At 40.6% G+C, this 13260-nt stretch overlaps 1 protein-coding gene across 1 annotated transcript; it reads right to left on the minus strand.

Moving 5' to 3' along the window:
- LOC103045242 (L-threonine ammonia-lyase) lies at window positions 1-9330 on the minus strand. Its single transcript, XM_007248505.4, has 11 exons — window positions 9055-9330; window positions 7064-7418; window positions 6457-6573; window positions 4676-4917; window positions 4286-4451; window positions 3605-3704; window positions 3350-3425; window positions 3084-3209; window positions 1980-2147; window positions 877-934; window positions 1-674 (listed from the first exon to the last, which is right to left on the minus strand). The coding sequence occupies exons 1-11, from the start codon at window positions 9156-9158 to the stop codon at window positions 576-578; spliced, it is 1611 nt and encodes a 536-aa protein (XP_007248567.2). The 5' UTR covers window positions 9159-9330; the 3' UTR covers window positions 1-575.
- Window positions 9331-13260: the final 3930 nt, after the last annotated feature.

The following is a 13260-nucleotide window of genomic DNA, read 5'->3' on the forward strand; positions in this document are numbered from 1 at the left end:
TTTCAGAATAAAACAGTATATTATCTCAATACTACAGCTACAGCTAGGTTCAACAACAACCGTACACTGTTATGAACACATATTTACAAGTGGTCCAATGTATCAGTCAGTATTCACTGGCATAGTATTATGACACTGTCTAATTGATTTAAATGTTGATACACATTTTTGTACCAATGCAACTGAATACAATATATGGAACAGTCAATGATTAGTATTAATACTTCCCAAAAAGTCCATACATCAGAGCAGTGCTTGAATGATTTATTGAATTCAATCATTATCCAAAAGGGGGAATTAATAAATTTGCTCCTTTCTACAGTTTCTATCACTGTACTGACTGAAACAACTGTAAGTAAACACTGACAGATATTGAACATTAATTTCTTACAGCAAAGAGTTCATTCTTCGTATCATTGAGTCTTTATCAGTGAGTGTTTGTGTATGAGTGTGTGTGTGTGTATGTATGTATGTATGTCTGTAGGAGGCATGTACAATATGTTATACAAGTGTATGTGTCTGTGTGCGTGTGTTTGTGTGTGTGCAAGATCAACATGGCAGTAGTCTTGCTGAGTTCACCGGTCCAGCCAGCGCAGTGTGGGATAGCGGTCAGACAGCGTCCGGCGGAGCTGGCAGTTCTGAGTCTTATCCCTGGTCTCCACAACACACTCAACCTGTTCAAACATGGCAACATAACACAACCTGAGCCAAAAACCTCTCAGACAAAGCCAACTCCAGCATTAAAAAACCAAGAATCTGCTGTTCACTTCTACAAAGTGATTAATTCATTTAGATAACGAGTCATTACGTAAGAACACTAGAAACAGTCCTGACATCTACATTACACAACCCAGACAGGGGGAGGCCATTTCTCACCTGTGCTTTGAAGAGTTCTGCTTTGTCACTGTACCGACTGTGGCAAACATCCAGCAGCCTGAGGAGGAGAGAGGAAATGGGTAAATGTCAGGGAAGAAAGGTGGAGGATGACACTCACAGCTGATTCCCAAGTCTCTCAGAGCTAATCAATAGCGCCTTTGTAATCATGAATACAAAATAAAGTACAGTGTTTCTGTGTTGTTCCTACATTCTGCTTTTTATATGTTATTTACCTCTATACTCTGCGTATTATTTAACAAAAATAGTCATAGTTCATTTTACATGACCAATTCCAAATCTATCTTTATAATTATTAGAAATTAATTGGCTATTTCTTTTTGCCCATTACAGAAGTAGTAGTAGTAGTAGTAGTACTGGAGAAGTATTAAGGAATTAATTTTGAATTTTCTTTGTTTCTCTGTGCCATTATTTTGCCTTTTAATAAGATCAGTGAAGACTGGCCCCCAAGTTTAACAAAAGTGTATACAAAAGTCAAGGATATTAGAACCTTACAATAATGTTTTAGATTTGATTTAACTGTCTGAATGCAATGCTAATAAACACACAAGTGTACAACTTTGTGGGCCTTTGATAAGCAATCCCTGCATTAACAATGTTAACAGTTAGCTTTGGGCCATGCACTTCTCTAGCATATAAACTATCTAATAAAGCTATAATTGGCACATAACCACTGATCTGCATTAATTTGCAATGAATCAGAGATGGAGCATGACATATCTGAATCTTCTCATGACTGTGATGAGCTTTAAACATGGAAGATGGGCTGTCTCATTAGAGCATGAGCGACTGTCACTGAAACAAAGATGTGATTACGGGCCTTACATAAAGAAAGGCTACCCTTCTCTTTGGAAAATGTCTAATGGGATATCATTACACAGTGTAATTCATGCCATACATAAATTTCCAATAGCCCTCTGGTGTGATATAAAATGGCTTGCCAGTGATGGAGTATCTCCTGCTCTAAATGCCCTCTTGCTTTGTGTAGACTACAAATACTTTGCACTGAGATCACTGTGCACTTCCGTTGTAATTGGGATTATCAGTAAAACAGGCCAAACACACTTTATCTCTTTCCAATTCACCTGACATCCTCCCTGGCGAGCATGTCCAGTAGTTTAGCCATGTCTCCTGGCCAGTCTCCCAGCTGAACAGTGAAACGGCTGACACGGTCGTCCAACACCAGAGCTCTGTCCACACACTGCCTCACCAGGTCCAGCTCCATGTTAGCACTGCTCACTAGCACAGCTACCCTGTAGAGATAAGTACATATCCAGTCTTAGAACAATAGATAACCATGCATTCTTTATTTATCTACAAAATATGTACAGATTAATTTGAAGTTAAAGGCAAAATATTGAATACTTAAACATTATGCAAATTCTGCAGACATACACCCTATCCTTTTAGTAGTTTTGGTGGTTGGTGCAGCAAAGTTGGCAACAACACTGTGTTTCACATGCCTTTCTTGTAGCAGAGTCAGGTTTAATTTTCCTGGCTGGGCCTGCACCATCCTACACCATTGGCCGAAACTCCAAACGCTACATTACAATTGATTTATATTTATCTGCTCTAGAGGGTCATATTGTATTAGCCATACTTCTCTACAGGGACTAGACAAGCTGTAGCTGTGTGTGCATTTGCACAATTGTGTTAGCAATAAATACAACTTTTACTAAATGATACTGGTACCCACAAATACTTGGACATATAGTGTAACTTGGTATTAGAACTAAAATGCATTCTATTATAAAGTATTTTAGTGTCTCAGCCCTGAACACTGCTTCAGCTATTCAACACTAAACAAAAGTAAGCTTTAAATTCAACCTGAAATCGCTGAAATTGCTGTTAGTTAGGTGTAAAAAGAAAAAGTCAAGATTTTTTCCTCCCTGAGACTGCAATTTGTATCATGCTACACTTCTTAAAAATTACAATTTATTAATGTTATTTTTATTATTTTGACAATTTTGTTAACAATTCCACTTTCTTACACCACAACAATTACTACAAAATGGCTAAAGCAACCATTGTTGTTATTTTAAAAGCCTTTTTTTCTATAAAACAATAACATGTTACACAATAACATGTTACCCTGAGCAAAAGAACTTTAATTGACTGGCTTCTAAAAGCCCAACAGGTAGTAAAGTTAGTGAGTCGAATAGTGAACGGAGATGATGATTTCAGCTCACCTTTTACCCTTTAGCTCTGGCAGCTGGCCAGCCAAGATGGCCGCCAATCCCATGGCTCCTTCAGTGTCTACAGTTGTGTGCTCATACTCCTGAAACCTCAGCATGGCCACCAAGGAGTCCTCCTCTCTATGGTGAGAACAAAATCACTGATTATGTCCTCTAACCAGAAACCTGTCAGCCAGCTAATCTAATATTAATAATGACGTTAAGCAGGCTATTGCTCCTGAGCTCTGACATCTCTTAAACAGCTGTGAAAAATGATATACCTGACAGAGATTACTTTATCCACCAGTTTCTTGGCCAGCTTGAAAGTGTGTGTTCCCAAAGAGTGCTGCACCAAATCTGCAAAAACAAAGCAGGCACATTTCAACCTCACGTCAAAGCTGTGTCTAAATATAAAACAACCCACCGTAGCTGGATAAGGATGCCAGGATAACGTTCATGCAATATTTGGGACACAATGTGACAAGTCAGTGTGGGATAAACTGGGGGTGGATGCTAAATGTAGATAGGTGCATTACCTCCATAGAGTTTTCTATTTGGGTTGCAGTAGAGATCCTTGATTGGAGAGTCTGTTTTAAAGGACTGGAGCAGAAGAGGAAACTCCTCTGGTTCAACACCCTTTTTGAAAGAAAAAAAAAAACAATTATCAGTTATATATTGTGCTATGTATATAATGTTGAAAAACAATTTAAGGTGGCTGTTTGCTACATTAGAACTGTAACTTAACTGTAATATAATCTAACATAATGTCACTTATAGTAATTTTGAACTTAAAACTAAATTGCTACAGCTAAAATATTTCCACAATGTAAATTAAAGCCCAATATAAATTAGTTTATTTACACAGATTAGCCGCAACATTAGCACCACCTGTCTACCAATGAGTAGGTCTCTCTGGTGGCACTAAAACAGCTTTGAACTGTCAAGGAAACAAAAGACCTCTGAAGGTGTTCTGTGGTATATGGCACCAACACAATAGGGTGCCATATAGGATTGTGAGCCTTAAGTGCTCATAATCCTGTTGCCATTTCATTGGTTGTCCTTCCTTGGCCCATATTTGGATCCTTTGGGCATCCAACACAAAAAACACCTAGTTGTTTTAATGTTATGTCTGATTAATGTTTGATATACAGGTTTATGTGTATTTAGACAACTATATATAAAGTAAATAAAGTAATTAATTCCTCACTGGAACCTACTATGACTGAGATGCGAGGATTGAGATGTTTGATGGCGGCCGCAGTGGCAGCCAGCACTGCGCACTGTCCCCCAGCAGGCACAATGACTGCATCCAGCTTGGGCACCTGCTCATAGATCTCAATGCCTACTGTACCCAGACCTGCCAGGTATACTGCACTGTCGTCCCTGCAAGGCAGAGAGGAGGACAGATGGAGATACATGGTGGATGGTTTAATGCATGGATGAACAAAACAAAAAGTGTACTGTGGTACTGTGTACACTGAAGGCATTTGGATGTTGTATATTACACAATTGTTACATGTGGATGCAGGCATGTTTATAATGTGTATTAGTAATGTGTGTGTGCATGCAGGTATGCAGGTGTATGAGGAAAACAGTAATGCACTCACTCCTCCAGGCACAGGTAGCCGTTTTCCCTGGCCAGGTGGCGAGCATGGTTCTGAGAGTCACGTGCCGTGCTGCCGTAAGAGATCACCATCGCGCCATAGTCCCGGTACATGCGCAGCCGCGGAGGAGAGCTGTATGCAGGCATTATAACAAAGACTGGAATCCTCAGCTCCACTGCATGATAGGCCACTGCCATGGAGAAGTTACAGTCTGTGGCCACGATCACACCTTTCTTCTGCTGATCCTGTCACACATGCACACACAAAACATACAGAGCTCTTTTTATAAGCCATAATTTTTTCCTGTGATTTCAAACCTATTAATAGTGTTCCACTCTAACACTCAAATTCCAGTTAAACAGGTTTAACCGTTACTTTTTTTTTCTAAGTCTATGATTCATAACAACTGAACTCTTTATATATTTAGTAATGTCAGGCTAATATATATTCAGATCTTAATGTGGGACAGTGTGGACAGATGAACAGTACAGACACTTTTTACTATTTGGCATAAAGGGACCAGGAATTAGGAGAGTCAAACTCTACAAGAGATCCAATCAGAAACACACAGGGCTAAAACACACACAAAACATTGACTCATTCATTTAGACAATTATTATTTCAAAGCTGACAAAGGCTGTTTAACAAGGCATAAATGTAATATGAATCTAATTTTCAGTAGAGATGGGACTGATTCTATCTAATATCGGTATTAGGTCCAATATTAACATAATTAACATATCAGATATCAGACAGACACAACCAATCCACTTACCGATTAGCAGTCTGCAGCATGGGACAGATCTGTATTCCAGTTCTACATCATACACATGCAGCAGTTCCAGCCTCAAAATAACCAGCTTTTGTTGCTTAGACAAATGTTTGGAGATATTTTAGTGCAGAAACGTTGAAGAGCAGCACAGTCACTTATAATGTGAGTGAAGCCAGCAGGCCTGGGGGCTGGAGGTAAGACTCAAATTAATCAAGCACCTATAGACATTTTCTGTGAAATTATCAGGAGTTTAGCTAACAACATCTCAGCAGCTTTAGTCTGTAACTGAGTCAGTTAGCTTAGTGAAATTAGCGGTTGTTTCGAATGAAACGATGTTTGGAGATATTTTAGTCTAAAAAGCAGAAAAACAACAGTAAGCTGAGGGGAGGAGGTACAGCTGTCATATAAATTACCCATTCAAGCACCTACAGAGACAAATGTTCTTTCATGCTTTCCAGAATCTTGCTAATGTTAAGCAAATGGGGCAGTGCAGAGTGCTGGCTGCCACTGCAACCGCCTTCAAACACCTCAACCCTCGCTTCTCTTATCTTATTTCACAGCTTGTTGCATTTACATTTACAGCCCATATTGTGTTATAATAAAGTTATATAGAATGCCTTTAAATTCAGTGTATTTGTATATTTGCTCTCTTAATAAGAAGTGCTGTGTGCTTTATTACAGCATCATGATGTGACCTTAAGCACAACACCAACAATATGAATATTGCTATAAAAAATTATAATGTTAAATAAGTAAAATAAACAAACACTACTAATATGAAAAGAAGAGCCATTGTTTCAAAATTTGTATTGGTAATAGAAGTTGTGTTCTGGAAACGGATTGGATCAGCCCATCACTAATTTTAAGTCATTTCTAAAAAGTGCAAAATAACATGTAAATAAGGGGAGCACCAGGTTTGTTTGATCCACCATAAGCACAATATATATTTAATGTAAAATAGTAATTATCAAAATGATACGCAAATATTTTGAGCACAGTATTAACCTGTTACCTGTTTCAGTGTGGAGAGCAGATACAGAACTCCTCTTTCCTTCAGAGATCCTGTGTAGTGGAGGTGTTCTTTCTTCAGGTAAATCTCCATGCCGTATAGTTTGGAGAGTCTGGAATACTGAAAGGCAGAGGTAGAACCAGGTTTGGACTGCAGTGAAGCTGGATGATAGATTGCCTATTTTAGACCACTGAGTGTTATCTTACTGAATAGTTCTCATTCTTTCTAAACTCAATCTCCTCAAGATATTTTGGTTTCTGTCCCTGTATTCCCAGCAAGACAACCAGGCAAACAAAACCCCAGGCTAAACTCCTCCTGGGCCTCCTGAGAAAACAATAAAATGTAAGCTTTGAAGTAACTTTTTTTCCTTAGTAAATCAAACTTTACAACACAATACATTTTTGAAACAGCAGATGCTGGCTTCTCTTTATGTTTACACTGTGCTACTATGTTTAGATAAAACTTTGGGTGTTGGAAGGATATTGTTTGGCTGTTGATTTTGGGCTAATACTTGCTATTTCAGGCTGGAGAATATTCTGTCAGAATGTTTGTGTAGAGACTGACTGATATCGGTGGCCAGATCCCAGAATAACGGTTTAGATGAACATACTGTGCAGGGAGTCTTCTGAATTCCTGCTTGCTGTATTTTTAATGTCGCTGTACTGATGTCCTCAAACCGGAGGTACTCCACAGGAGGTCTGGCTGATGGCTTGTACTCCTTGCTCCTCTTGACAGAAGGTTTGGGTGGAGCCATTAGTTGGACCTCAGGTCCTCCTACAACCCTGGTCTCAAATGTCTTCACATCCCCATTCAGATACTCCTCAGCACCAAAGTCTCTGAGACGCTCTGGACAAATGAGGGTAGGTCGACGGCCAACAGCTCCATTGGCGATGGGGCCGTCTTTATGGTATTGCCCATCAGGAGTTGAGTGTTTCTTTTTGGTGCTGCTTAAACGTTGCTCTTCACTGTTGTAGAAAAAAAATACACAAAAAGATATATTATTCTTTTGCTTTCCTTTCCATAAATGTATTTTCTTTGCATGCTTACATACACTGTACATACACTTCTCTGTAGAGAAATTAGCAAATGTGCAAGAAATATAAAAATAATTTAGCTTTTTCTTAGAACCTCTCCTTAAATGAGATTAGATTAATCTGTGAAAAGTCTGCCAAGAGATGTAAGCCTGAAGAAAGTGATCTATGGTGACAATGAGAAGAAGAGAGAATCCCATCACTGATGCCTGCCAGATGCCTTGGCTGAATCACCAAAGCCAATGACTGAGGGTAAGCTAAGCATGTGCTATGTAGATTATGTCGTCTTTGCTTTGCCTTATCCTTGTGTAAAATAGCAGATACCCCACTCTGGAGCCTCTTTATCAAATACCTGTGTAGCTTTGTAATGAAAAACAGCTGAAGAAAAAAGTTACTGGGGTAATTGGGTTCAATGTTTACTTGACTCAGTTTGACTGGTTGAATTAGACTGACGGTGCATAATATGAATATATACAAGATTAATACTGCAGGACTACTGAATGGTACACATTAAACTTGCCAGTGTTAGATCAACACTGAGTCCTAAACATTGGTAATTTAACATTTAAGATTGTACTGTGTATTGTGTAAATAAAGTGTGCAGTAAGTGCTATAACCAAATATGGGTTATATGCTTTGGTCATGTGCTCACAAAAAAAACGAATCCTTCACAATTCCTAATCCACTCAAGATCTCAGTTTGGCTCTGTTGCCCAGCCTTTCTAAGCTCTAATAATATACCAGCCTAGATTTGTTCTCAGAGGTGACCTCTTACCCCATTCCAACTAGCCTGACAGTCATACCCAATGCTCCGCCAGTGCTATACTTTTAATATTTACTCATTGTTATTTTCTTAAACTTGTTTTTCTTTGTATGATTTACTTTCAACTACCATCTTACCCTTCTGTGATAACTCTATTTACCGTGGCAGGAAGAGGAGGATGAAGGAGAGGAACAAACGGAGGAGGAAGCATATTACTGTGTGGAATTCAGGCAGGAGTGTCCTCCTCCTGGGAGCATTAAGGAGGTGCGAGGATGAAGGTACAATAGGGAGAGCTGGAGAACCTTGAGGTGGAGGAGGTGCAGATGCAGGAGGAGGGTCAGAAGAAGCTTTAGACTTTGAAACAAAAGATGCCTCAGAAGATATCTTCTTTAGGGTCCCAGCATTAGATCGTTCAGCTTTGTCTGAACTGGTTTGAGAGTTACAGTTTGTAGGTTGAAGCTTTTTGATGGATAACCTCTCTACTGCATTGGTAGATGGTAATGATGGAGGATCTTTTGAAGATATTTGGGAGGCAGAGGCTACTGTGGAGGGAGCAACCTTCCTAGAAGTTTGAGTCCTAGGAAGCTTTGGGGAAGACACAGCTGAATGGTTGGAATGAGCCAGGGTAGGACAAGCAGCAGGAAAAGGGGTTTGAGCAACTACACAGTCTTTAGAGGAGGTGCTAGGTTCAGAGGAATGTTCCAAAGCCATTACATTATCTGAGCTGACACTTGTTGACTCAAGAAGACACTTGGTATTTTTCACATTAAGAGATTCTTTAGGGATTTGAGATTCAGACTCCTCCCACCTTTGCCAGAAGGGATCGTACTCCTCGTTGTCACTGTATCTCCTTCGAGGTGGCGTTCCCTCCCCCGTGTAGTTTGCGTAGAAAAACTGGGCCGCAAAGTTCATCCTGGATCTTGGGTTGGTGCTCTAGGCAAGTTCCAGGATCTCCTTTAGTAAAGAGTTCCCTCTCCTGTAAATAGGAATGTGTTCAGCCTGCACAAGAGAAAGAACTAGAGTCCTGTTCTCCTCCACCTCTACTTCACACAGACGTACTGCAGAACCCTGGCTTGCCTTGTGAGGCTATTTAAGGAGGGATTACCCCAGACAAATGCCAGCCTCTTTCCCAGCCTCCCCACCCCTCCTGGCCAAGCCCTGAACTCTATTCCTGTCCCATACCTGGTTTAAACTGCCCTGTGACGTGGGCTAATCAGACGCTCTAACGGGATAGATGGAGACTTAGTGCTTATCTAAGAAACAATCAGCCCGGGCCTTGGGTCTGGGAGGCAGACTGGGCGATCACGGGGAGAGGCCACTGTACCCCAGGACCTGTGTGGCTGACCATCAGGCCAGGCCAAATCCTCTTCAACCAGGATCAGATGTGAGGAGTCACCTCTACTCCGAGCTCTCTGACCACACCAATTACTCAAAGTCCAGAGTGATTTGAAATTACTGGATGGTGTTTGTTTATATAGTTTGTAGTGTTATTGTTTTTAGCTTTTTTTTTTACTAAAAACTTTTTGTAAAATCAATGATATGTTAATCAGTTAAGATAGCAAAGCTCCAGAGGCAGGAAGCTGTGGGTTCCATTCTTGCTCTGATCACTGTCTGATTGGTGTTCTCCCGTGTCTGCACAGGTTTTCTCTGGGTACTCTGATTTTGTCCCACCTCCAAAACAAACACGTGGTAGGTGAACTGGCCATGATAAATTGCCCCCTAGGTGGGAGTGTGTGAGTGATCTTTAGTATATTTCAGGGAAAAGAATACTGGTGTCCTGTCCAGTGTGTATTCCTACCTTGCATACAATAACCCAGCTCTGGTCATGCAACCACGACAATGGAAAAGTGGATGTGAAGATGAATGGATTTCTATTCAAAGAAATGCAAACTGGTTGTTTCAGTTACTTAGGCTATTTCTGGGCTGAGTACCACACGCCGAGTCTGAGTTGCATCAGCCCAGCAATGGTTTAAATCTAGGCCCGATTCTGGCCTCAAGTGCTAGGCTCAGAAACTGGCAGAGTGTTGCCTGTACTAACACCTCTGTTTACAGAGTATAATACAGCAACTGGCCCAAGCCACATATGCCAACACACCGGTGGCTGTTAGCTGGGTATGATAATCTGATTGTGAAGTCCAGGGAGAGTTGAGGAGAATGGATAAAGTTCAGTCAACAGTGTTTATTTGCAACACCCACAGCTTAAGTATGTTCCTAACAGCACAGAAATAAGGCAAGCATTATGGTTCTTGGGATCACACAGGACAGTAAGAGTGGACAGCCAGCTTAAGCCCTTCTGAGCAGTCAAGACACGTCACTGGCCAAAGAACTGAGCTGAGGTGTGACCCTGAGGGTGAGTTTTTTCCACATAAAAAACTGTAGGTTTAAACATTTACATTTACATTTACATTTACGGTATTTAGCAGACACCCTTATCCAGAGCGACTTACAACAGTGCTTCAAAGTTACTTAAGATATCCAAAGCTAGTTTGTAGACTAGGATCAAGAGATACATAGAGCTTAGTCATGTTAAGAACTCTAGGAACCTTTTTTTTTTAATTTTTTTTAATTTTTTTTTTTTTTTATTTTATTTTAATTTAGTTTAGGAACTCTTTGAAAAGATGTGTCTTCAGTCGACGTTTGAAGACCGTGAGTGACTCTGCTGTTCTGACATCCAGTGGAAGTTCATTCCACCACCTTGGTGCCAGCACAGAGAAGAGTCTGGATGTCTGTTTTCTGTGTGTTTTGAGTGATGGAGGTTCGAGCCGAGCCGTACTGGAAGCTCTAAGAGCTCTTGGTGCAGATCTGGCTTTGACCATCGCCATCAGGTATGAAGGTGCTGGTCCGTTTTTTGCCTTGTAGGCCAGCGTCAGGGTTTTGAATCGGATGCGGGCGGCAACAGGAAGCCAGTGGAGGGAACGCAGCAAAGGAGTCACATGACTGAACTTCGGAAGATTGAAGACGAGTCGTGCTGCCGCGTTCTGAATTAACTGTAGTGGTTTGGTGGCTCGCAGTGGAAGACCAGCCAGTAGAGAGTTGCAGTAGTCAAGTCTTGAGATGACAAGAGACTGCACAAGCACCTGAGTGGCATCCTGAGACAGAAACGGTCGAATTCTTCGGATGTTGTACAGGAGAAATCTGCATGACCGAGTCAGATTTGCAATATGGCTCGAGAACGATAACTGGTCATCCATTACTACACCGAGGCTTCTTGCTTCTGCCGATGGAGTGACCAGTGAGTTCTCGAAGGAGATGGAGAGATTGTTGTGAGGGCTTGTAGTTCCTGGGATGAACAGAAGGTCAGTCTTGCTGGGGTTGAGTTTTAGGTGATGATATAAACAATAAACAATTTCAGTCTCAAATAGCCAACTGCTCTGAATCTCCATTCTTTCAGCTGTTTTATCTGCTCTGGAAAACTTTTCATTTGCTGGCGGGTTCGAAAGCTCTCTGGCCTTACTACAATTCCATTTCCCGCACAGGCTGCTGGTGGGGTTCCCCATCCTCCTCTTCCTCTTTATCTGTGTCCCTTTTGCAACCACACACTGCAGGTGTGAGGTGTGTATGAGGACAAGGAGATGAGCACACAGCAAGTGTCCACATGATTGTGTGTGTGTGTACACTCAGATTAAACAGGCTCAGGTAGGGAAGCAGCTCATCCACAATTTTATGACTCTAAGGCTATTTTTTTGCTTGCTGAATAGGCATGCATGGATTGTCCCTGTATCAACTGCTGTGTGTTACAAATTGTGCCATCAAAACCACTGTCGTCTTTTACTGACCCGGCAACACAAATAATGGCATAATATGAATTTTTAGGCTAAACATTACAAACATTTAAGTTCCACGAGGCATGCACACTGTTCTGTACCTTTTTAGTGACCCTTTCCTTCCTCTGCTTATCCTTTCTGCCTTTCAGGATTATGGGAGCAGACAGTGCTTGACCAGTAGACCATGCCAAGTACTGTCGGCCTAATATAGATGGACATGTTTACACTGCAAACTCTCTCTCTTGCAGGTGCTCACTCTCTCTTCCTTTTTCTCTCAGTGTGTTCATTAGCTGAAATAAACAGAAGAAAAAAGAAAACGTTATTAAAATGACACACAAAACCATGAATCCCCATTTTTGCTGTTTTGCACTTTTGGACAGAATGTAAGCGGTGTGCCATATCCTATCTCACACAATAATATGGTCGATTTTTGTAACAATAAAAAAAAAACATACATTGTGATAATTATGCTACTCTGTCTTAAAGCAGTCTACTTTGTAAGGTGTAAGTGTATTTTTTGCATAATTGTTTGGTTGCTGTTTATATGCAGAATATTTAGTGCATAAATATAGTGATACATTTTATGTAAAATGTATTTTTTGTATTCAAAATCAGAATCTTATCTTACAAAATAGACAAAAGATTGCATCGTTGTTTCTACTGAATGTTAGAAACTTAAAATTTAATGCTGAACGGGCCAATAGAAATGCTCCAAAATTAATTGGGATAAAATCCCTTTACAGTGACTTTCATGTTGTTTATGCCCATATTTGGGGTTTTGTGTGTATTTATTTTGTCTCATTTACCACTCTGTGCTTCGTCTACAGTAACCACCTACTGTCCTGTGGCACACAGGTCCACTGAGAACACAACTCATATGACTGATCAACACGAACTAACTCCAAAAAGACCCAGTTAACCATTTTACACAAGAAGTGCGCTTGCTCTATGAGCCTCAGCGGATGACTACTGTGGTCAATGAGAGCAGGGAATACAGACACCACGCCACGCCACGCCACGCCACAACATACTGACATGTTGGATCTTTGACTTATGGATAAATCTGTCAAACAATCTTGTATTTTTTAATATTACAATGCAAACAACAAACATACTCCAGTGTTCAAAATTGTGCAGCACTAGTACTGATCGCATGGCTATGTTCAATTTATTAGATTACTACTTGCTCCAAGCAAACATATGCTTACACACACGCATGCATGCACTACTTGCATGTGCATACTTCCTGA

The sequence above is a fragment of the Astyanax mexicanus genome, chromosome 7 (assembly GCF_023375975.1).
Source record: "Astyanax mexicanus isolate ESR-SI-001 chromosome 7, AstMex3_surface, whole genome shotgun sequence".
NCBI lineage: Eukaryota > Metazoa > Chordata > Actinopteri > Characiformes > Acestrorhamphidae > Astyanax > Astyanax mexicanus.